The sequence below is a fragment of the Solenopsis invicta genome, chromosome 6 (assembly GCF_016802725.1).
Source record: "Solenopsis invicta isolate M01_SB chromosome 6, UNIL_Sinv_3.0, whole genome shotgun sequence".
NCBI classification, from domain to species: Eukaryota; Metazoa; Arthropoda; class Insecta; order Hymenoptera; family Formicidae; genus Solenopsis; species Solenopsis invicta.
In genome coordinates this window covers 4,500,610-4,523,994 of record NC_052669.1, presented here as the reverse complement: position 1 = coordinate 4,523,994, position 23,385 = coordinate 4,500,610, and the positions used below count along the sequence as shown (strand labels likewise).

The 23,385-nt window shown below is 40.2% G+C and overlaps 1 protein-coding gene and 1 long non-coding RNA gene across 6 annotated transcripts in view; one reads left to right on the top strand and one right to left on the bottom strand.

Moving 5' to 3' along the window:
- LOC105193913 (SAM and SH3 domain-containing protein 1) overlaps positions 1-23,385 on the bottom strand; it is a 324,915-nt gene that overhangs the window by 84,604 nt on the left and 216,926 nt on the right. For all 4 annotated transcript variants that reach the window (XM_026130583.2, XM_026130586.2, XM_026130584.2 and 1 more), the window contains exon 2: positions 1,189-1,377. In XM_026130583.2, the coding sequence (XP_025986368.1) occupies positions 1,189-1,377 (189 nt within the window). The remainder of the gene's footprint in view (positions 1-1,188; positions 1,378-23,385) is intronic.
- Positions 1-23,385, top strand: part of LOC120358136 — a 286,272-nt gene that overhangs the window by 100,931 nt on the left and 161,956 nt on the right. The window contains exon 3 of one of the 2 annotated variants that reach the window (XR_005575068.1): positions 19,864-20,018. This is a non-coding gene — a long non-coding RNA (uncharacterized LOC120358136). Of the gene's footprint in view, positions 1-19,863; positions 21,875-23,385 lie in introns of those variants that run through there. The other variant, XR_005575067.1, reaches the window with a different exon arrangement.

Here is a 23,385-nt window from a genome sequence, read left to right as displayed (position 1 = left end):
TAATTTAAAGCTTGGCTACTAAAATACTTATGATATAAAAAAAATGAAGATAAAAATAATTTGATCAAATTTTTGATAAAACAGATTAAACATAAAATTTTATATTATTATTATATTATTATTACAAATTCTCTGAAAATATTTCCCTCTTCTTCCTTATAGAATGATAATGTATTTATTTTTGCAAAAAAAAGGTTAATTTTTTATATTTTAAATATTCATGAGATTGTTATATTAATTAGAAAAACACGAGATTTTAATAACGTAAAGCATAAAATTTGAGAAACAAAATTAAACAAAATTTAATTCATTGAATTAAGCAAAAGAATCAAATCGTTTAATTCAGATAAGAGTGACTTTATATTAATTTTCCAATTTGACACATCATTGATTTTCGAAATAGCCTGACCTTAATAGTCAATTGATTGCTCACACTTGAAAATTCGATTAATAGGAGAAAGACGGAGTAACGAACAATAACCGATTTAAGCTGGGATCGATAGGGTCTACATGGTTAATCGCCTTAAAGCACTTTAGGAAGTTACTCATGGAGGAGCTGCGAATCCACAAACGCGAAGTGTTTGAACTTCCATGAAGGATTTCCCGTCAAATCTCTTTTGCTAAACATATCGTTGAAATGCGTATAAAAGATAAAGGTACTAATTATAGAGATGCTAATCAAAACATATTTAAAAAATATTTTGTGAACTAACGCAATTATGATTCGTATAATAGTCTTCTATCTTAATATGAGGATTATGCTTAATTATTTATTATTAATTATTAAATACTCTGGGATACATACTTATATATTTTGTCACAAATTGTTTGACAATTGTTAAAACGCAATTTCAAACTTATGAATAAGTTTATATTTCATCGATTGTACGATACATTGTCTGAGTCTGACAATTTTGTTCGTGACGAAATTGTCCCCGCCCGTCGGAAAGAGACAAATACTCGTATCGAATCAACTGGACGTGTTCTTCTTGCGAGTTCCGTCCCTTCGAAAGCAATTTGGCGAAGTGTCAGGGGAGTAGAGTAATAAGAAGAAATCGCGGCGATAGACAAGCTACTATATGTCACCCTATAACCACATTATGCCGCCCGCGGAAGCAATAAAAGGAGAGAATTGACGCGACGGCCGGGAAAAGGCAAATAAAAGCCGAATATGAGGGATTTACTCACCGAGTATTTTCCGGGCACGTAAATGGGCTGTGAATGACTGGTGGTGAGCTGAGTGTTGGGCATTCGGGTGGAAGCGTTTGTTTCTCGTCGGCGAAGCTCCTCGAGCGGCTCGAGGACATCCCCGTAATGTGTCCTGAAGAGATCTGCATATCTTGAAGCGAGTCCTTCTAAATACCCCCTCTCGCCCTCCTACAACAAATTGAAATAATCGTTTGTAAAATGAACGAACAGTATACGCGTGTAATAATGATTTTAAGTCATCTATATAAGACACGATTTCATGTTAAGTACATCCGTGAAAGGTTTCCGCAATTTTGGTAATTGCAAAGATAATCGGCTTTAAACTTTTTTAAACGAGATCGCTTTATCGGGAATAGCTGAACAATAAATGTATTTTTGTCATATCGCAATATCAAAAATCACTTGCGTGTGATTAAGTAGATTTGTATGAAATACATTGCAATTTTTTCATCAGTTGATAAATTAATAAACGATTTCATAAATTTTTGAACGCGCGCAACCGTCATAAGATCAATTCACGTTGAAAATATGGAACCCATTTAGATTAATTATTCAGCTATTTATTAATGAAGGCTGACAAAGGCACGGGATTTTCCCACATATCGCAAATAATAACGAATGACAGACGTGTTATCTGAATAAATGGGATAACTACATTGTATAGCTTTTTGAAATAATCGGATCATACATTATCACAATCGTAATATGTTCAAATGAGAACAGGCTTTACTCTTGTTACGCGGATACTAATTTTTTAGTCCACACTGCCGCAACATGTTAAATGTATTAGATCCGCTCGTTCTTGACAGATACGACTTGCACATTTTGCGCAACAAACTTACATGCGCGATTTAAAATGATGAAAACTTTAAAAATACCCAAAACGTAAAGAAATATAAGAAGCCCTGAAAAATATGTAAGTATTTCTTAGGTCGATATTTCGTGTGTCGTATAAAAATTTTCAAGTCTGTTGATTGGCTGTAGGACAATGAAAATTCTCGGCACTGTCTGTCTTATAGCCAATCAACCAGCTTGGAAAGCCTTGCCGACATACGACATATAAAAACGTCGGCCTTATACGACGTCAATTTCGGCAATATTACATCAAAGACCGTAGCATTTCTTATTAAGCGAGCTAATATTCTCTCGAGAAGACGTCTTCGCGCATAAAAAATGTGTGTACGTACACATACGCCCTGTTTTCCCGATTCGAGTCAACCCGGTACAGTGGTTGTATGATTCAGCAAGGTAAGCGCGCGCGGGCGGATGCGAGGGGATGGGAAAGTCAGGCGTCGTACGGGAAGGACGTACGGCCCAGGAGAAAAGGAAGAGAAGAGCGGACAACGGGAAGTAGGAGAAAGCCGAGGATAAGGATCGGCGTACGACGAAGGTTGGTGTCACATTAATATTTCAGGATTCCACTTCCGTCGACTCCCGATTCGACTCTCGGCTCGTAGTAACCGTAGAAGAGCTGTGTCCTTCCTTTTTATGGTCGCGAGGAGGAAGCAAGGAGGCAGAATAGAGATGGGAGCGAGGGGTGAGCGGTGGGTGCAGGGTGGATCGTGAAACGGGAACGCTTTGTCTGGCGCGAATCGCCTCCTATTTACACTTTAAGCGGCCTCCATCCATCCTCCGCTTTCGTCGCCTGCCGCTACCGCTGTCGTCTCTCCGTTAGGTGCCGGCAAACGATATTCCGCGGCTACCACCGCGGTCGTCTCTCCCGGATTTAAATCCCATTTGTAAATATTCCCTTCGCGGCTGTGAGTGAATTACGTGGGAATTATGGCCGACGCGAAGAAGCGGTTCATCTTCCGCGCACGAGCGTGCCTCCCTCCCGCCCGCTCTAATTTCGCAAAAGGCGTCTACAGCTTCACGCAGACTTCGCGACGAAGTGTGCGATGCGTTTAATTCCTCGACGGTGAAATGACGAAATAAAGAGGATGTCTCTATTGCGTGCGACGTGTAATGGGAGGGATGTAAGATGTGTTGTACACGTTGTAAAGCTGCTTTTTTATTAGCAATAATAATCAAGCGAATGGCAAAGCAGTTACGTTAAGCAGATTTCTTTTACGATTGTACCTCAATAAAATCGGTGCGTCGAGCTATCAGTTAGTACTCTTAACCGGATTTATTTTATACAGTTCGTCGTAATAATTTGTGTTTTCGGTGCACGACCTTTGTTCCATATTCACGGTGAAATAAAATACAATGCAAAAATGGAAAATGCGAACGCGAGCGCGTGACTAATCCTCTGGGGTACGCGACGTACGGCACATATTCTAACAATTTGGTAGCTGTTTCGCAAAATTATCACAGCTGTCGCCAGAGTCACGCTGAAAGAATTCACGACACGCTTCATGTCGCATTTTTTAGTATTAGGTGGTGACACAGAGTAAACTTCGCAAAAAAAAAGATATAGAACAATTCGTACGAAAATTATAGAGCGTCGCAAAATTCGCGAATTAAAGTGCCATAGCAGGAAAGTACTCGAAAAATTAAGTAAAATAACTATTTGCAAATTTTATTTCCAACAGTTGTTTTGGTTGATAAAATGGCTTAAAGCTAGTCAATCACAGATTACGTTTGGACGATCTACCGTGCGATCACTAAATTAAATCCGCACGTGCAACTCACAGACATATATCTAACGAAACGTAGTTCGTGATTGATCAGCCTTGAATCGTGAAAACTGCTGTTGAAAATAAAAATTTACAAACAACTATTTTAATTTTTCAAGTACTTTTCTGCTACAGTATTTTGACTGGTAAATTTTGGGATACCTTGTATGTATTAGGTGAATGTATAAGTGACTGAAATACGATACAATTCATATACAAATATGTAAGTGTAAATAAAAACATGAACATTTTTGTTATGACAACGAACAATTTAATTAAATCACTAAAACGTGAATTAAAATTTATACAACGGGCGTCCTCACGTTTTAATGATTTAATTAAATTGTCAGTTGTCTGACATCAGATTTCAGAATAGAATTATATTTGTAATTTTACATGCCATGTATTTGGATTCATGCGCGTTCTAATATATATTTCGTACAATGTGTATTCTGATTTTTCAAATGCTTTTCCCTTGGCAAAATCGTGAGCAGAATTTTCTTCTGAAGTCTGACGCGTGACACGTAATACGCATCGGTGCGCGAGGTATTCAATGAATCGATGGGAGAATAGAGTCATCAATTGCAGAACGTCAAACGTCAAGATTTTCATTACGATATAATCTATTCCGACGGGAGGTCCCACTTCTCGGCGAGTTAGAGAAGACATTAAGGCGAGTGTCGAAGACGCGCGAAGGATGAAACGAACGGAACGAGTCATCGTTCCGCCATTCCGCCCCTTCACGTACCCGTTTCCCTCGCCCCTTTATCGATAATCCGCGAGTATTAATTAGAATTCCAATCTTCCGATTTAATACGATGTTCCCCCGCCACCGCCCTCAACATTTTCCTCCGCAATTTCAGGCCTCTTCCTTCCACCTTCGCCGCCTCCTCTTTCTTCTTTTCCACCCCGGGTTTCTCCCTTTTGCTCCCCCCTCCCTCCCCGTCATTTCCCTCCGAGGGGCTTAACGGTCAAACTGAAACTTTCAAATTGAGAGCGCATAAAGCGAACGAATTTTGCGCGCGCGGGCACGACTCTTTGGAACTTTATCGCGTCGTAAATTAAAATTTCATCCATGAACGGATAATTGAGAAGTGATTAAAGCGTTCGTTTTACGAAGCTGCTTGGCGCAATGTCCTCGCGGTCAGCATGCCTCCTATCTCACTTCGTTTGGAAGTCTCATTAAGATATCCTTCGTAATCGTTGTGTTTTTGCTCGAAAAACGATTTCCAACGGTTGCAGACTAAAGTACGTTTCTTATTGCGACAAATCTTTTGTGTTACAAACGATTAACAAACGGTATTTATCATTACATAATATATCATTGTAGAATAATTTATGTATTTTATATAAGAGTGTGAAGTGTATAACACAAAACAAAACAAGATCAATCAAGCGGATCTTAATATACATTGTTTTTAGTTCGTATGTCTTGCTGAATTGCCTACGGACTAGTTTTACAACCCGCGATTAACTTAATCGAACAATTAAGTGTCAATCGTGATTGGCTATTTCTGGTCAATTTTATTTAACGACAAATGCGATCGGTCACTTCTAATAGAAAAATCAGCTTAAGTTAACTGACTGGAAATATTTTTCGCAGCAAATTCTGTACAATATTTTAGGGAAAGATATTAAACTGATTATCAATTTAATATTGTGATATTACTGATTTACTTCAAAAACTGTGTTTTAAGAACGAAAGTAACGGCGTGCAGTTCGAAGAGCTATATAGAAAACATAAAATATGGAATATTATTAGAACACCAAGATTCGTTTAAACGATTGTTAGCTTGATTTTAATTGTATCATTACAGACTTTGCGTCGCGCAATTTATTAAAATATAAACATGTAACGAAAACCTTTCTTCTGAATACTCAGATCTTTCAACGTGTTCTAATTTTTTAATTCTTTGGAAAAGATGTATGCCCGGTGTCGTGCCATATAATTGGATAACAGAGAATTACCGCGGACAACATAATTACACCGGTGGTCCGCGCCATTTTTAACGAGCGCCGGGCTTCAGCGATTAACCGGGTTTTACAGGGGACAATAAGATTTCTTCCAAACGGCAAAAACAGTTGGCGCACAGGTTCTTTCGCGCGCGAGCTAAGTACCTGTATCGAGGTAAAAGTTAATTCTCCGTGCTACCATTCTATCTGGGAGAACCGTTTCACTCTAACGAGAGAGCGGTATACAACATTAGCTGCCTGGTTCGCGTCGACACTTTAGACGGACATCCGACGAACGACACAACGACCACCCCCTCAGCAGCTTGATAACAAGGCGCGCGCTGTAATTATGTTTCTCCTCCCCACCAATAGATTTTCTGGAAGATTACACGGCATTGCTATTTGATAAATACCGTTCCTTTGATTGAGAAAATGTGGTTAATGGAGACATGTTCGATATGATAAACGACATACATTATTATGACATACATACTTATTAGTAATACAAAACAATCCTAGTTTTTCACTTAAATTCAAGATTCATTTCAAAAGTAATACAAATTTTTCAAAGTATTCGTCACTTTCTATCATTTTAAACAATATGCTGGGCAAAGCTTATGAATTTTATCTCGAAGAAATGCTGTGTCTATGTTGTGTCATAATGAAGTCGTCAAGTCATTTTCAGATTTTATTCATCGCTTATCGGGCAAGGTGTGTTGTATCGATCGGAACAAGTGATAATTCGAAGGAGCTATATTTGGTGAATACGCCGGGTGTTGCAAGACGTCCCGGCCAAGATACATTATGACGTCTTTTGTCTTAGAAGCGACGTCTGGTGTTGTCATGCAGCAATTTCCCAGTTCTCCTTTGCCAGTATATAGGCGTTTTCATTATAATTTCTGACTCGAGCGATTTAATTGACGTTGATACAAGTCCGCAGTAACTCTGTTTCATTCGGTTCCAACAGCTCATAATAAATCAAGCTCTGGATCAAGCCTTCCGAGGATGTTATTTATCGGTCAGATTGAAATCGCCTCAAATGCATACAGATAGTACGTACTATTTTGTATATCGCACGATACAATATTTTCACCGAGGAAAGAATAAATCGATTCACACGCTTTTCACGAGCATTTTTTTCTCGTTGGAATTCATAAAGAATGCACTTTTTATCTCTTGTTATTTGTGATGCTAGTAAATTGAAAACTTTTTAGAATTAAAAAAATATATTGTAATCCAATAGATTCAATTGAAATAAATCAAATATATAGTACATAGTATTAATAAAGAGTCAAACGCAAAATATTCGCGTGTGCATTATAACGTATTCCTCAAAATTATTTTTAAAATTATGTTGGGCCTTTCGTCAAATTAAGTGCTATTATTTTTAATATATCAATATTACATCGCTTCAAAAAAGTATTAATTAACAAACAAAACAAAACAAAACGAAGGTTAAGGCTCTTATAAATAAATTAAATTAGAGAATAGTGAGCTCAAGAGCCAATTAATAAATTTAAAACTAACGTATTACCTGCTTAAAAAAATTTGTATTACTCATTTATACACTTAATACCTTATCATCCATCAGGTTTTGTTCAAATAAATCTTCATTAATCGCCGTGTAAAATGGAATGAAAAAAATCACGTGGAGAAAAAGGGGAAAAAATGAATGAACGCTAATGCGTCCCGAACGAGCATTTACGCAACGCATTCCGTAATGCAGTGCGAATGCTTGCTATCGCATATTTTCGTGCTAAAATCTTTCGCGGAATATCGTTCGCGCGGTTCCGCATCACGGTGGGAAATGAACGAATCGAAAAATGACTGGGCTTTTGTAGCACGATCGACGCACAGAAACGGACTTTTCCGCGCGTGAAATATTATCTCATCTGCAAGAAAGGATTACGCTGAATTGACAAGTAAGCTGCTCTGAGTTGACGGTCGATAATAATGGTTCTGAATTCTTCGTTGCACTTTTCGAGACTCGTTTTTCAGAGATCACGGAAAATCGAGCGCGCGCACAGAGAGGATTGGAGAAGCAAACTCGCGGGAGAATAAAATATACTTTTGCCCTATTTATCTATCGTTCACTTCCGCTCGTGGCAGAGTTGGCGATTCTGCCGGCTAACTTTCGTATCATGATGCGCTTCTTCCTTCTTGCCTCGCCCGCACTGTCGGAATTCAAAGTGGTCAGCGATGCGCGCGTGATCCGCCTCGTTCAAGAAGATAAAGCTCACGTAGCCGTTGGTCGTTAAGAAGTGAGGGAGCGGATCGAAAAATCAAGCGCGTCCGTCGGTTCTCATATTTCCTTTGAAGTAGGCAAACCCACTTTCAGAGTGTTAACATTGCCGAGCGTGGCACAACTTTCCGGAAAATTATTTTACTCCGAGCGAAGGCAATCCCTATTGACTCGCCCGCGATCGCTTCGACGAGGTTGCGGGATGAGAAGGAGCGACGAGGGGCTGAAGAGACGGCCGGAGGAGGAAGAGGAGGAGGAAGTAGAAGGAGGGAGAAGCGGTCGAGCTGAGATAGAAGAGCGGAAGAAAATTGAAAAGTCAAGAAGCTTCCCCTCACCCCACCGACGTGCTCGAGTTTAACCGCGTATTGCAAGACGAGTTTTACTCTCTTTACTTCTTCTTCTTTTTATATCGGTCTATTTATCCACCTATACCTTCAGTTTTCTTTCTCTTTCTACTCCTCTCCATTTCTCGATGACTCGACTTCCTCTTTTTCTTTCGCGCGGTACTCTGTCTCTTTGCTCCTTTACATCTCATTTTATACGACCGTGTCGTCACGCGCGCGCACACTGCCCATTCGTCGAGTCGAGAAAATTCATCGACGGATGCTTACCGATGTGATTGCACAACGAAACGTATAATAACGCTCGCAATGTATTTCTCTCGATGAAAATCCTCCTGGAAATGTACCACTTTCAGCGTCCATCAAATTAAATGCAGAGATACAAAGATCTTCGAACACGATAAATAAAATGTTCGCGGTCCCCATCGTGCACGCGCGGTGGCCATTCGATCGCGCGGCCGCGCCGTGTTCGTGGCTAAATGGCATCCGTGAGCATTCGCCGGGAATGAACCATCTCCTCGTAGAGACGCATATCGATTTTGCATACGAACGACGCATTTCTCGCCCGCTTGAAATCCGAGGCGCGAAGTAGACGGCGGTTTTACGATAATTGAGTGGCCCGCGCGGCACTCCACTACTTCCCCGGGCGCGCGATGGAGGACGGAATTATTTTCGGGTGGTCTCTCCAACGGGCGTTGCACCCGCCATTAGCAGAGGGCCGGGCCGGGCAGCACCCCGGCGTATTCATTTCCTCAACCTCATTATTTACATATACTTCATTTATTCGTTTTTGCGCCGTCCTACCAACTGGCCCACCATCGACGAAATGTAATCCGCGAAAAGCCGGGCAATCACGACCTTCTCGCGCCAGACGCTTCCCGGATTCACGCTCGATCGAGGGCCTCGATTGATATAGCAAAGAGCGAAATCACGTTCTTATTGTTCTCGATCGATCGGATACGGCTAAAAGCGGCGCGGCGCATCGAAGAATAGATTCGCTCGTTAAAAACGCGTTGCTTGTCGGTCCTGAGAGACTATTACCTCGTACACTGTTAATGCACGTTCCTCTCATATAATTTTTCTTTTCATTCTTTGGTGTATTTCTGACGATAGATGTATTTTTATTTATTTTTTTATAAAACTTACAAATGTAGATATATAGCTCTCATGTCAATAAATATTGTGGAAATTTTTATAAATGTGCCAATGATATGATACGCGAAGAGCAAACATTTAATTTAATTGGCAAATAAATCGATCCCTCCGATTAAATGTGAATGTAATTACTGTGCAATTATTTAGAAAAAAATTTGTTAATACTAATAAAATTGAACATTACAATACACTTCACTACCCAATGCCCCTATACTGCTCATAATTGCAATTGTAAATGTACGTGAAAAGCATATAAAAGCAGAAGGATCGATATTGTAAAGAGAAATTATAAAAACAAAGTTTTTTCATTTCAAGATGATCTGTATGCAAATAAGAAATAAGATAACACAAATAATTCTTAATACAAATATGTGGAGTTTTACGAAATGAGGCTGCGGATCCGATAGGGAAAGCATTCTACGTAGTTATGGTACCGCAGCGAGGCGAGGGCAAACGGAATGACGGAGGAAAACGGAATGACGACGAGGCTAGAGCGCTAAGAGGCAAAGGTCGGCGAGTAATGCTCAGCAGACTGGTCCACGAGTGGCGTGGCATAGTGGATGGCTGGTATTTCGTCCCTTTTCAGACTCGACGAAAGCCTCGACGTCAGGATTTCGGCGTCAGGCTTAAGAGCTGCCGCCTTAATCTCCGCTTGCTCAACCAGCCTTCTATACTCCACAATCTCACCGTCGTCTTTTCCCCGCGTCTTACTCCTTTTCGGACTCTCATCCTCCTTGCCGGTGGCTGCCGTCAACATCGCAACGGCCGCCTTCCGCCAAGCACGTCTCGCGGCAAAGCTCCGTTGCTTCCTTTTCTCTCAACTTTTATTTTGATTGTAGCAGGACCATAGTGGAATGTTTACGGAACCTAGAAGTTAACGGTGGCTAAGAGCAAAGGCTGTGATGCCATCGGAGGCGGCGAGGATTCTTCTAACTGGAGATTGTGAGAAGTGGCGCGTGTGCGTCGCTTCGCAAGCTTGGATTGCAAAGGGATGCTTTCTTTAGCATCGGCTGTGTGTTTACAATCGTATATTCCTCGAAAATTTTTATTAAGATGACTCAAATATTTTACATATAATATTTATTCACGTCTGCAATGCTTCATAAAATTGTACAACAATCTGCAAAGCGTAACACTATATGCTGTTAAATAAAAATGTAAATGATTATCAATAATTGTGAACTGATTTTCTAAGAAAAAAATTAAACTACAATTTCTTATAAGAAATCGCGATTTTACTTGTAAAAATTATCCTCGCAATCTCTCACAAGCGACAGACGAGTTTATTCAGACGGGCTTCGTCGAAGGTCTCAATGCTCTGATCCTGCGAGAATTCTCCGCCCACGACCAAATACATATACACGTACACACACTTCGAAACAGAGTCGGCGTCTACTAAATTTTAATCACAAAAATGCATTGCGCATTGTGCCGACTGTCGGTGGTTCCGAGAACGCGCGACGGGAGGGTAGACGACGTTTGTTGTTGGTTATGCTGGAGCGAGAGGGGTGAGGTAAAAGCGAAAGGATGCAAAAGGGTGACCCGACGTTGAAGTGGAAAGGATCGAGAGGAACGGAGACGAGTGAAAGCGAAAAAAGAAACGCCAACAGATAGAAGGGGTGATGGTGGACAGGAGAACACGGCGGCGACGGCGACGGTGGCGAGAAATGGCGAGGATGAAAAACCCTGTATGCGTGCACAAATGAATTGTTAAATAGCACGAACGCGGCTTTGGAAAAAAGCGCTATTGTCAGTTTAACGCACGACGTCGTTGCTCGCCGTTTGCACTAAGGGGCCTTTGAAAAGTTCCGTTATCTTTTTTTACGGTTTTCGCGAGGTACCCCGGACCCGTTTTCCCTACCATCCAATACCCGTTTTGTCAACATGCGAAACTTCCAACATTAAAACCTCATTATCGACGATGACGTTTCCGACGTCGTGCGACATATTATTAATGCGAAATAAAAGCCATGTCGAATACAAGATCATGATGCGTCTTCATGTCGCTAATATACCTTCCCATTTTTTTTGAAAAATGAAAAATACGTTTTTTTTTATTTCGTGTCACACAAGTTTATAAAATACTATATAGTGATACATTATATTCTTGACACAGTAAAAATAAAATGATTTTTGTTTCTATTCAAAGTTACATTCGCTTTTCAAAACTTTCAATTTTTCGCTTTCATGAATGTCCATCCATACATATATATGTTGCTTAATACATGATTGTTAATATCGACTTTGTCAATGAATACTCGCGATAATTTTTTTATTGTTGTCGATATATAGTTTGCACAACAAACGCAATGCTTGAAAATGTATGTCACATTCACATCGTTTCTGTTTCCATTTTTCTATTCTATTATTTATTTCAATTCTTTTACGAAATATAAAATTGATTGTCGTTTAACGAAAAAAATACGAACTGTGCGGTGGCATGATATTGTTTGATATGCTAGTAAATACTTTAAAAAACGCTGCAAAAGTTAATTTCCTGTTTTCAATATTGCCATTAATTTCAAATTAATTTCCTAACCTAAACATAATTTTTTCAAATTCCAATTTATACATTCATACTTTTTGCTTGCATTATAATTTTTTATCTATTGCAATCTGAAAAATTAATTTTTGCAAATAAGCAGACGTATGTTTTATATTTTTTATATTTTTATCATACATTTTTTCCCTTTTCAAAATTTTTATAAAACCTACTATTTTGTGCGTAAATATAATTTGAAAAGAATAATCAAATGTAATTTAATTTATGTCTTTAATTTTTTTTTCCTATTTTTATACTTTTCTAATGTTCTCAATTTTTCGTTTCTTCTTCTTTTTGTACTTCTGCTGTTAAAGGAAATCGCTAAGAGGATTTCTTAAATATATCCCTTCTTGATATTCCATTACCGTTACGATGTATCTCAGTGTTCGCGCAGACTGAGACAAGTATCAGATATAGTATCTAAATCTATGTAATTTCGTGGGCCTTGAGGGAAGCAGATGAAAAAAATGAAAGACAATTTTAATTTTAATTCGGGATCTCTTCAGAAACCTGATTGAGTGGCGAGCGTGGAACCTTTTCGTTGTTGCGGTGCGAGTTGTTGCGGAAATAAGCCTCGAGGCATACTGAGTATTAGACGTATAAGTCCGCTCATTTCCGGCCGTAATCACTGAAGTAACGCTAGACCCTCGTCACATCTGAAAGTGGGTATATTTCATTTATTTTCAAAGGCCGACCCTTTGAGCAATCTCTGTGGCTTGCGGCTACTGAATCGTCTCATCCGCTACGGTTGGTTTTCACTCGACTGTCGGTATATGGTTGAATTACGAGCGGCACAGAAGCGGCGCAAAGAGCAAAGGGACAAGATTTGAATTGCTAAAATAGCTTTTCTGGCCGATAAACCGCGATCTTCCTACAAATTTTTATACGAAGGGAAGGAAACGCGCATAATTCAAGATACCGAGTCATCTTGCTGATCTATCAGTGCTTCGTATCTTGAAAAAGTGGAGTACGATAACGCACGTACGACTCCATTTTAATACCGAATTCAACATTTAATCGTTTTAACATTAAATTTATCTTTAACTACATGTAAATAACGTTTCACGTTTCACGTGCTATCGCCCGTATTTTCTCGTACGCTTTTTACAGGCAGGCATTGATTCGTACATTGCAGCGTATTGGAAACGGAGGAGATGAAATATTTTAAAACGGTCATTTCTATTGTAAAGCGGGAATTAATGGCACGGGGTGAGTAGGGATAGGTATCGCTTCGACAAAGGCAATTCACGATGATCAGTGACACCGTCATTATCAAACTACGACAAAGAGCGATGTCGACCGGCAATGGACGACACGCGTGCTCCCCTATTGTGCATTTGTTGCATACTGTTCATTCAGTTAAGCGCTGAGCTGTAATTCAGTCATGCCAATATGTCGATCATTTAACTCGTTCTATTCAAGCTGACGTATTAATTTAAAAAAAAAAATAAAATAAAATAAAACAAACGCTTTGACAAAAGGATAAAGAGGACTATGAGAAAGAAAGGGTGCGAGAAAGACGCAAAATGGCAAAACCTCTGTCAAATGGTAAATTCTTTTTACGACAGATTATTCGTATTAGCGAAACGTCATTTTTCATGCGACGCAAAATATTGTTATTCGCATCATGAAAACGTCGATTTAAAAAAAAAAAATATTTGCGTCACAATAATGTTTTATTATAACACTTTTCTAATCCAGTTCGGAAAAGATACCACGTCATATTCAGAACGAAGAAAAAAAAAAGAGGAGATTGGATACAACGTCGATAAATCTTTCGCCTGTGTTGCTTCGTGAAAAATCACGTTTAAGTTTACACCGCAAATTTCCGCGCGGTTCATTAAGAGCGCGCGGAGAACGTCGATTATATCGCACACGGTAAAACCGCGTTACGATCTCCGTGGCCCCCGTTCTTGTCTCTCTCTCTCTCCGTATCGCGACGGAGGAAAAGTTCAATAACCATTAGCGCACACACCGGCTGTTCGGTGGCTGTTCCGCGGCATCGCGTAACGATGCGCTCGCGCTCGAGCTACGCGAGCTTAACTACGTCGTAAAAGAGACAGGGAGTCATTAGGACAGTCGCGAGTGAGATGCGAAAGATGAGAGACGAGTAGGAGGCAGAGACGAGTCAGTGCCGTTCGGTATCGAGCTAATAAGACGGAAAACCTAACGACGAGCGCCGAGTAGTTAATTACCTGTAGACACCGCGTAATGCAAACATTAATTAACATACACAACGTGAGCAAAAGGAGGGCAACAGCGAGGCGTATGCGCATTACGTTCGGCTATGGAACGTGCAACGGCACACGTGTAACGTATATATAGTATGTCCTCCGCGCTCGATGAACTCGCGACGATACGTGTGCACCGCCGGAATGACCAACCCTGGTAACCACAAAGGTCGACATAACTCATTGACCTTTTTATTTCCTCAAATATCTCGCCGTAATAAAATTTTACGTTGCGAAAGGGAACGAAACGCAGTTACAGTTAGCTCTTCTCGTCACGTGTGTCCTTTTCACGCATTCACCCCCATAGTCGATTCACTTTCTTCTTTTTCCCACCCTGATCCCTTTCCCTCTTTTCGTCTACTCGTATATATCTTGCTTTGTGACTCCGACACTCGTGAGGATAATGAGGGAAAACTCGCGCCCACCCTAGACGCCGCCATCTCATTAAAGGCTGCACATTCAGGGTGTCAAGTTTGAAATTTTAATTAGTAAAAAACCAATCCAATTCCGCACGTACCACATATAACTGGTCATCTCTCCTTTTTACGTCGGCGTTTTCTCTTTCTTGCCCCTTTTTCTTTCGCGCCCTCGCTCGCCGAGAGTCGGCCGTTCAAAAGCCTCGAACGTTTCAATTAATGCGACCGCAAGATCGCAGGCTCGCTCTCAATCGTCCCCCTTTTTTTTGCCAAAGCTTTGATAGCACTTTACGACTTTATGCTCGCGAAAATTTTCGAGCTACTTATAAATGTATTTCTATCTCTTGAAACGATTATTTTCAGCCTTTGAACATTCGTGATTCAAAATCTTTTAACTCTGTGCACGTTAAAACAAATTATTTGATGAACTTTTTAAATTACAAAACGGTTTATCTTACATTTGTATGTCTCCTTCAATATTCATTAAATACAAGTGTAGATTAAAATTTTCATTCTACAAGTTAACTAATTATAAATAATAAAGAAAAACATATTTTACATGAATAAATTAAGACTGTAAATAATGTAAAAAAATATACCTGAATGTTTTAATTAAATGTCTGTATAAAAAAATAATTGTTGCATGAACTTTATTTACATGCAAAATTACGCCACAATAGTGAGTACGCCAATAGTTATTATTGTTAGTATTGTTCACGAAATAATAACAATGTTTATGCAAAGTGAGAAAAGCTGGTTGTTCCCGGCCGCATAAACGTGCCATTCACGGCGTAAAATGAAGCAAATTTAGTCCTAAAGTGGTGAAAGGAAAAGCTGTCATAATCGTCGAGCACCAGCCATTTTGTCAACGGCTTAATTAATAGCACAATTTGTCCAAATATAATACTAATTTAGTTATTACACGATTAAAGTTATTTTATCGCGTACAATTATCAGCAGAATCAAGTTTATAACAATTATTGCTATTGTTATTATTTACATCAATAAAAGCACCCATAATGAATATATACGTAACAAAAACATTTTGCATATTATGGAAAATTATTTGTTCGCGCAACATGTGTTAATTAGCATCTATGGCCAGCGATAAATTAAAGATAATATATAATGCAAATGCTAATGAATAGCAGGAGTAAATAACACATAATGTATATTATAAGTTCCCAGACATTTAAGTAGCGAAGTAGACAGAAATGCAAAGAAGAAAAAGAAAGTATAGAGAAAATGGCGCTGTAAAAGTAAAGAAAATGGAAATATCTGGAATGTTGCACAGACTTTCGTCACGTGCATAGAATAGCGTGATTTACAAATTTGATGGTACTTTCATTGAATAAAGTGCCCCTTTGAAACTTACTTTGCTCAATTATATCGCATTACTCGAAGAGATCTTATAAGTGTATGGTAGTCGATGTAACTGAGTACTCTAAAAGCCGGGCCGGCTGTTTCCGACTCACGTTCAAGCACGATCCTAGATAGTCTACGATAAAAGCGCAATTGAGCTTCTTAAGTCTCTCAAGCGATCCTTCGCAACGAAATAACGCGATCGGAGCGTCTGAGGAGAGAGAATCAACGGCGGAGTCGTCCTTCATTCACCGGCCGATTGTTCCTCGAGCGGAGTCTGCTATCCTCGAGGCAACGCGCGCGCGCACGATGGGATCGAAAGAAAGAGGAGCAAGAACTGGGAAAAAGAGGGTAGCGCGCGATTTAAGGAAAAGTTGGGAAAATCTTGGAAATCCGATTACGGGAGCGGGTAGCGCCGCTGACTGGTTGGCAGTCGGGGCAGCGGTAAGACGGAGAACCCAACCGGCAGTCCGACAGCCCGGCGATGAAAGAGGAAGGAGTAGATGGAGGAGCGGAGGCGGCCAGTAAAGTTGTAGCGAATCAGTTTCGGTGTCACGTAGGTATTCCGTACCACGTTCCCGTACAAGGAGAATAAAGCGCGGACGGTTGGATCTTAAAAGAGAGTATCTTGAGTTGGTGTGAACCGACAGGGATAGAAAAAAGGGTGTGCGTGCGAATATATGTATTATATATAGATGTGTACACGTATATACGCAGGTACGCCATGTAAGAGAAAGAGAGACGGACGCGGGAGCTGTGTGCAACCGTAGACGAGGACGCGATCGGGTTCAACCTGAGGATGCGATACATATCAACCGGCAGCGCACTGTTATTCAATTTGCAGGTCGGTCCCGTTGATTGTCCACCTTAATGCTATTACTATGGCCGCCACCCTTGGATAGGTAGAATTCTCTTCCTCGTCAGTCTTGCAGCGACGATTCGAGAAACGGCGGTTGTGTTTACACTCACGTGTGGATTTGCGTCTTGTTCAAGAGGGTGGGATGCAGTTTGACGACGACGACGACGACGACGAGAACGACGACGACAATGACGATGAAAACGACGGCAAATGTTCCACCCTTGCTGTTAGCGACGAGGAAACGGTAGTTAATCGTGATCAACATGGTATATCACCTGTTAAGGTTCTTATACTCTTGGAGAATTATCTTCTTACGTGATGTACGACACGTGTTACGTGAAACGTGATCGATAAGATTTTCACAGTGTGCGCTTGACGCGATTTATTGCGCCAAGCAATAAATGTCATTTCCATTCAATGATTCGATTACAACCAATTATGCACCCTGGCGTGGTATTACGGATTATTATGCTTTAATTCCTCCTCATCACAAACACAAATAGATTATATAATTCGAAATATAAAATATAACATATTATTAGATGTCTGTACATGTATATGTATCCATGAATGTTATCAGAATTAATTAGAACTGAATAATGCTCAGAAATATTCTCTGAGAGAATAATCAATGTGTACCTTTCTGTACGAATTCAAAAGTGATTTTAAAAAATGATTTTTAGAATATAACAAAGCAAGATTTTTTTTAGATAATTACAAAGAAATGTCATAAAAAGTTTTTCCAAACTGTCACTTTTTTTAACTAAGCCTCGATTACAGATTATCATAGACCAATGATACAAAAAGCGATTAGCTACTTATTTATTTTTCATAATGATACAATAAATAAACTAACAGATAATTAATAAATAACTGTGATTAAGTTCCATTGTAAGTTGGGAAGCTGTTTCACGATTCCCCCCCCCCCCCTTTTTTTATACGATGCAATATTTACTCGATGCCAGCCATAAAGTTATCTTATCTTTACGACACCTTCTCCAGTAAGATTTGTCTGCGGTACTAAACGAGTGGCACGATAGCGGTACGTGACGAACTTATGTGGCGCGTGGCTGGGAAGACACAGGCATGCGAATTAGCTCCACACTTGCTCGGAACGTTGCAGGATGCCGGCATGGCAAACGCAATTCAACGCTTGTTTGACGAGCCAAGTGAACGCGCGGGCAAGAAAGAGGGAAGCCGGACGGGAAAGAGAGGGGGGAGAAAACGACGTGGAATAACTGAATGGACTAGTCACGTGCCACGCATACGCGCTGTTACTACGAGAGCACGTGTGCGGGTGCGAGATCGATCAAGGCGCGTCTCGAGACCCTCGAGTTACGGCCATCTACGGCTGTCCATATCGTATATCGCGGCAAGCTATCGATCTTAATTAATTTTAGGAAGAAAAAGGATGACGTTTAATCATTTTGTAATATATATTACTTAGCGGTTATTAGTTTTTGCCAATATGAATGAGCAATTCGCTCCTGCGCGTATAAAATAAAATATAATACATTTGTTTTCCTTAAATAAAATCGATTATGTTGCGTACATTTGTGTTTCTCTAACACCATTCTAGACTCTCGTCACGATTCTACTATACGTACGCATTTGATGCGAGGCAGAGATGGCATTAGCGGTACGAATTACTGGAGCATTAATTCTGCCATTCTCTCTTTATTCGTTCGAGGGGAATTTCCCAGCTGAGCAATACGAGTGTATGACAACACCGCGTGATATTTCACCGGTGTCGGCGAATGCAGATATACGCAACAGTGCGCGAATGAACATAGCGCGCCCATTCAGCGTGGAAGCTGTTCAGTAATTTCGTTTTGCGAAACGCACTTCGCTCACCAGCCATGATTCGCCATCGAACGGGAGGAAATGCGGGAAATGAAGCGTAGGTGCGGCGGTGGCAGCGGAAATGCGTGCGGTGCGGAAAAGAGAAGTGCCTCGCACTATTTTCTCGGGGGAAGGGGGAGGAGGGAGGTGATGGAGGACGAGTGTACCTGAAGGTACATTCGTTATACGGTGGGACACTTTTGAATTAGTTCATTTTTACGGTCGTACAATTTTTGCTCGCTTATTCATCTATCCAACGAGCATCGCAAAGTAGCCCGCGGCGCCGCGCCACGACGCCACCCACCGTCTCGCTCGCTCGGTACCAGCCGCTTTACCGCGAATTTATTCCGCGGAGTTAATCACGCGACGCTAATTTTTACCCAACTTTGTTCGCCCGCATACAAGGCGCCGCGGCCGTTTCAACTTCCGCCCCAACTTGTCCGCGGAGTCGTCCTGAAACCATCCCCGTTCTGTCGCAGATCCCACCCTTGCTCGGACCGCGAACTTTCACGGCTATTTCCGTAGTTTCTGCGGGCGAGGACGCCTCTTCGCCGCGAAATACAAAGATTGTCGAAAGTTCCTGCAATTAGCCATTGCTCGACCCAGTTTTCTTTTTATTTTGCACTCTTGGCGTTTTTTGCACATTAGAGATTTTCTTGGCACTTTATTTTCTCGATACAATAATTCAGGCATGAAAAACAAAAAATAATAGCACACGCTTATTTAATAGTCAATAGCACAGTTTATCGTTTTATTTCAAGAAACTAGGTTCGAAATTGATACTCTTAAACCCGGTCATCAAGCCTTCAATCATATAAGATAGAGCAATTTTGTTAGATATATTACAAAATAATCATAATTAATTAACATTCTTTATTATATTCCTTTAATTAACACATTCAATATTATACGTTGGGAAAAAGAAGCGTATCGAATTGACTCAAGTTAAATCTAAGACGAAGAAAAACAATGGTTGGTCAATGTCGTATAAACAGGAAAAAAATAGAGTAATTGAGTTTATACGCGTTTTACTCGATTAAAGGAAGCAAGCGCCGTCCTCGCTCGAATTAATCAAACGTCTTCTGTAATCTAGAGTTGGGCGTCTCGGGGAGCGAGGATGAAAAAGGCACTTCCAAGGAACTCGACAAAGAACGCCTTTAAATTCACAGTCCTGAGACCAAATGGAGTCGAAGGGAAGTGCAGCCGGCCGAATTAACAGCGCCGCGTTTTTCTCCTCGTATTCTCAAGGTAAGATCTATTCCACTTATACAATTATCTCCTTAATTGCACTGCTCTTTGCTTCACCGCCGCATAAGAACTTATCTACACGATATACCGACGAGATGGGATAATTACAAATTAACCCAGTTGAGGTGTCGTCCTCGAATAATGTTTTGCCACGACGTCCTCGTCCTGACTACGCCATTTGTCTTTATTTACGACGATGGAATCAACGCGAGTCTATTGAAGAACGAGAGATAATGCATTTCCAACAGCTTTATATAGATATACGAATCTGATTAATGGCGAAAATTAATGGCGGCCATTAAAACGTTTTCCTCTTACTACCAATCGAAATTTCTCGATCGAGAGAAATCCAAGATTAATTAATATGAATTAAAATGAATCTCAAGTATCGCAAATGTTAGATATGAATAATCCTTTTCTATTTCATATTTAAAGGTACGTTGAATAAAAGCTAGAGATTTCACTTTTTTAGCTGTTGATTCAAGCAAAAAATTTATAGCAAAAATATTTCTCAGATTATTTAGACAAATAATTATTTGTGCTATTAATAGAAAAAATGTTTATATTTTGTGAATTTAAGTATCAACCCAGACGCAGTTACGGCTATCGAGGCTTTAAAGTCTGATATTCACTGGAGCGAATGAGCCACGTAGCTGTCGTAAAAAAGAGCGGCATGTATCGTAAACCAAATCACAATTTGCCCAAAGTAATCCTATTCGTCTGAAAGTCGATAAAAACGTCGAGTATCAAACCAGCATGAATTCTTCTGCTTCTTTCAAACATGTAGCATATATTTCGCATGCATTAATTTCAACGAGTCATAATTCTGATAATATATGCTAAACATTTTAATAAAAAACCATATATTTCACAATCAAACTGTAATATTATTCCTGAGAGATTGGTAAGAATTTTAAAGCACTCAATACGTTTGCAATCTCCACTATTCTATTTCGTATTCATGAAAAAAGGCAATTCACTTAATGTAACCAATCGTTTTATCACATAATTTTACATTTATAAAGTTTTTTTTTCAAAATAAAGCTGCATGGAGTAATTAATATAATTCAATTCCTTAGACTCAAAATTAATCTAAATTTTATGTTTTTTAATCCATTATAAAAAATTAATGTAGTTAAACGTTTTTAAGAATTTGTCATCGTTAAAAAATTCTTAGTAGAAGAAAATATTAAAAATATACGATGCAAAAACTCGCTCTCCTTCGTCTCCTCCGTCTTCGTAGAAAAATCCCGTAAAATATAACACAAATTACAATTAATGCGATAGCGTGGAATACCTTTTTTGCGTGTTATACGGAAGCTATGCGGTCTACTAAAGCGCGCACCTAAAAAAATCACACGACTATTCGATCGTTAGTAACACCGGTGCCGGAACGATAAATATCGATAAAGAAGGTCGATTGCTATATATAAATGCAGCGCCTTCCGTTATTGCGGATTCTTGTTAGCTCGAGTCAGGATTACGAAAGGAAAAACGAGGAAACTTCTTTGTCGCCAAGAAAACGGCTCCGTTCGAGAGCTATTAATCGATCCGAACGGTCTTCGAAGCGCTTTAAAGTCATCAAAACTTCTTCGCAATCCTAGCGTCGAGTATCGTCGGACGGACTTCCGTTAATCGTTCTTAATTACTTCGAAAGAAAAACGTACTCGGGCGTCGTTAGGCGTATTCCATTGAACCCTGGTAGATTCCCATTGGATGAAAACCATCCGAAAATACACCGCGATAGAAAAAGTAGAAAGTAGATAACGAAAACAAAAAGAAGCAAAGAGAAAGAATTGATACCAGAACTGCAGGTAACTATAATAGGAGAAAAAAAATTAAAACTTTGTAATCTATGAAATAAAAAGGAAAGTAGAACGTATATGTGTGTGTACACACACACACACATATATATAATTTATGTTGTAAACGATAGTAAAATAAACAGAAAACAAATGTTTATAACAAATTAAATTTTTACAAGATATCTTAACTTTAAATTAACTCGAATTTGAATTACACGGATAACACGTAACACAATTTGGTTTATATGTCGTGATTTTAATATAAGATAATAAACCAATTGAAACAATTTAAAATCTTGGCGGAAGTATACGCAATCTAGATAATTTTTAAAAGAGTTATAAGATTGTTTTTTTTTTAAGGACACACCTAAAAACAAAGATATATTCTCGAAAACGGACGTCAGGTCACCCTGTCTAGATGAAGACTAAAGCAACAAAAAGAGAAAGTCTAGAGGGTGCGAGGAACGCGAGCTTATTGGGGATGATTAAATACCACGATAACTCATGCCGGTCTGTACCCGCGGGGTGATATTTTAAGATTGTTGCCTCCAATGGCTCAACCGCCCCGGGCTCCGCGAGAGAGTCGGAGGACCGATGAAAGAAACCGAGGCACGAAACGGTAGATACCGCCGCCGCCGTCGTCGCGATAGGGAGCGGGAAACGCGGGGCCCGGCCGGCGCGAGATAGAAGACGGCGAGAGAGAAACGGATGACGCCGGTCGGGGGTGGAAAAAAAGGTGAGACGGAAGCGGCGCGGCGGCATCGAGCTCTTACTCGGCAAGCCAAATCTCCGAGGAGCTCAAAATGCCGAGGCTATTCTACGCACGTATCATCGCTCCCGCCTACGACCGCCCTCGCCCTCTCGTCCTCCATCCGGCCTTTCAACCCCTTCCACAGAAGGGCGAAGAAGCGAATGGAAGGATCGGGAGGGTTTCTCGCATGTCTCCCTCTCTCTCTCTCTCTCTCTCTCTCTCTCTGTAGACTTTGCCTCAGTATCAGTATTCTCTCGTTGCCCTCTCGTCCCTCTCGGACACTGCTCTCCTCCATCTCCTTCGTCTCCTCTGTGTCTCAGACATGAAAACGGTCGGTCGACGCACCTCGAAACGACTGGCGGCCTTGTAAAAAATGCACTCGCACCTTCCGCCAAATCTTCTTCGTCTTGCTCATCGCCACTCGTTGCCCGCGCATCTCTCCGGGGAAAGTGTTTCAGACCTTGAAAATGCACGATATCCCGACCGCGCTTCGGGGCGAGGCTCGTCGAATCGATATCCACGCATATAGAGCGTAGAGCATCAACATGTGCGTGTGTATGTACATCACGTCGTTGTTGCACGTATTAGGTTGGTGAGCGATGGGAATTTCTCTATGAAAGACATGCAACAAAAGCAGCAAACAAGAATCGAAGACGTGCGCTACCGTTGTTTTTTTTTATGTTGCTATTTTTTAATAAAACATTTTTGGTTTTCCAGCGACTCTTAATCAATCAACCAGCCATATTGTGATTAATAAGAAAGTTATTTTTGTGACTGTAAAAATGAGAAATGTCAATATTTTATCAAGTGA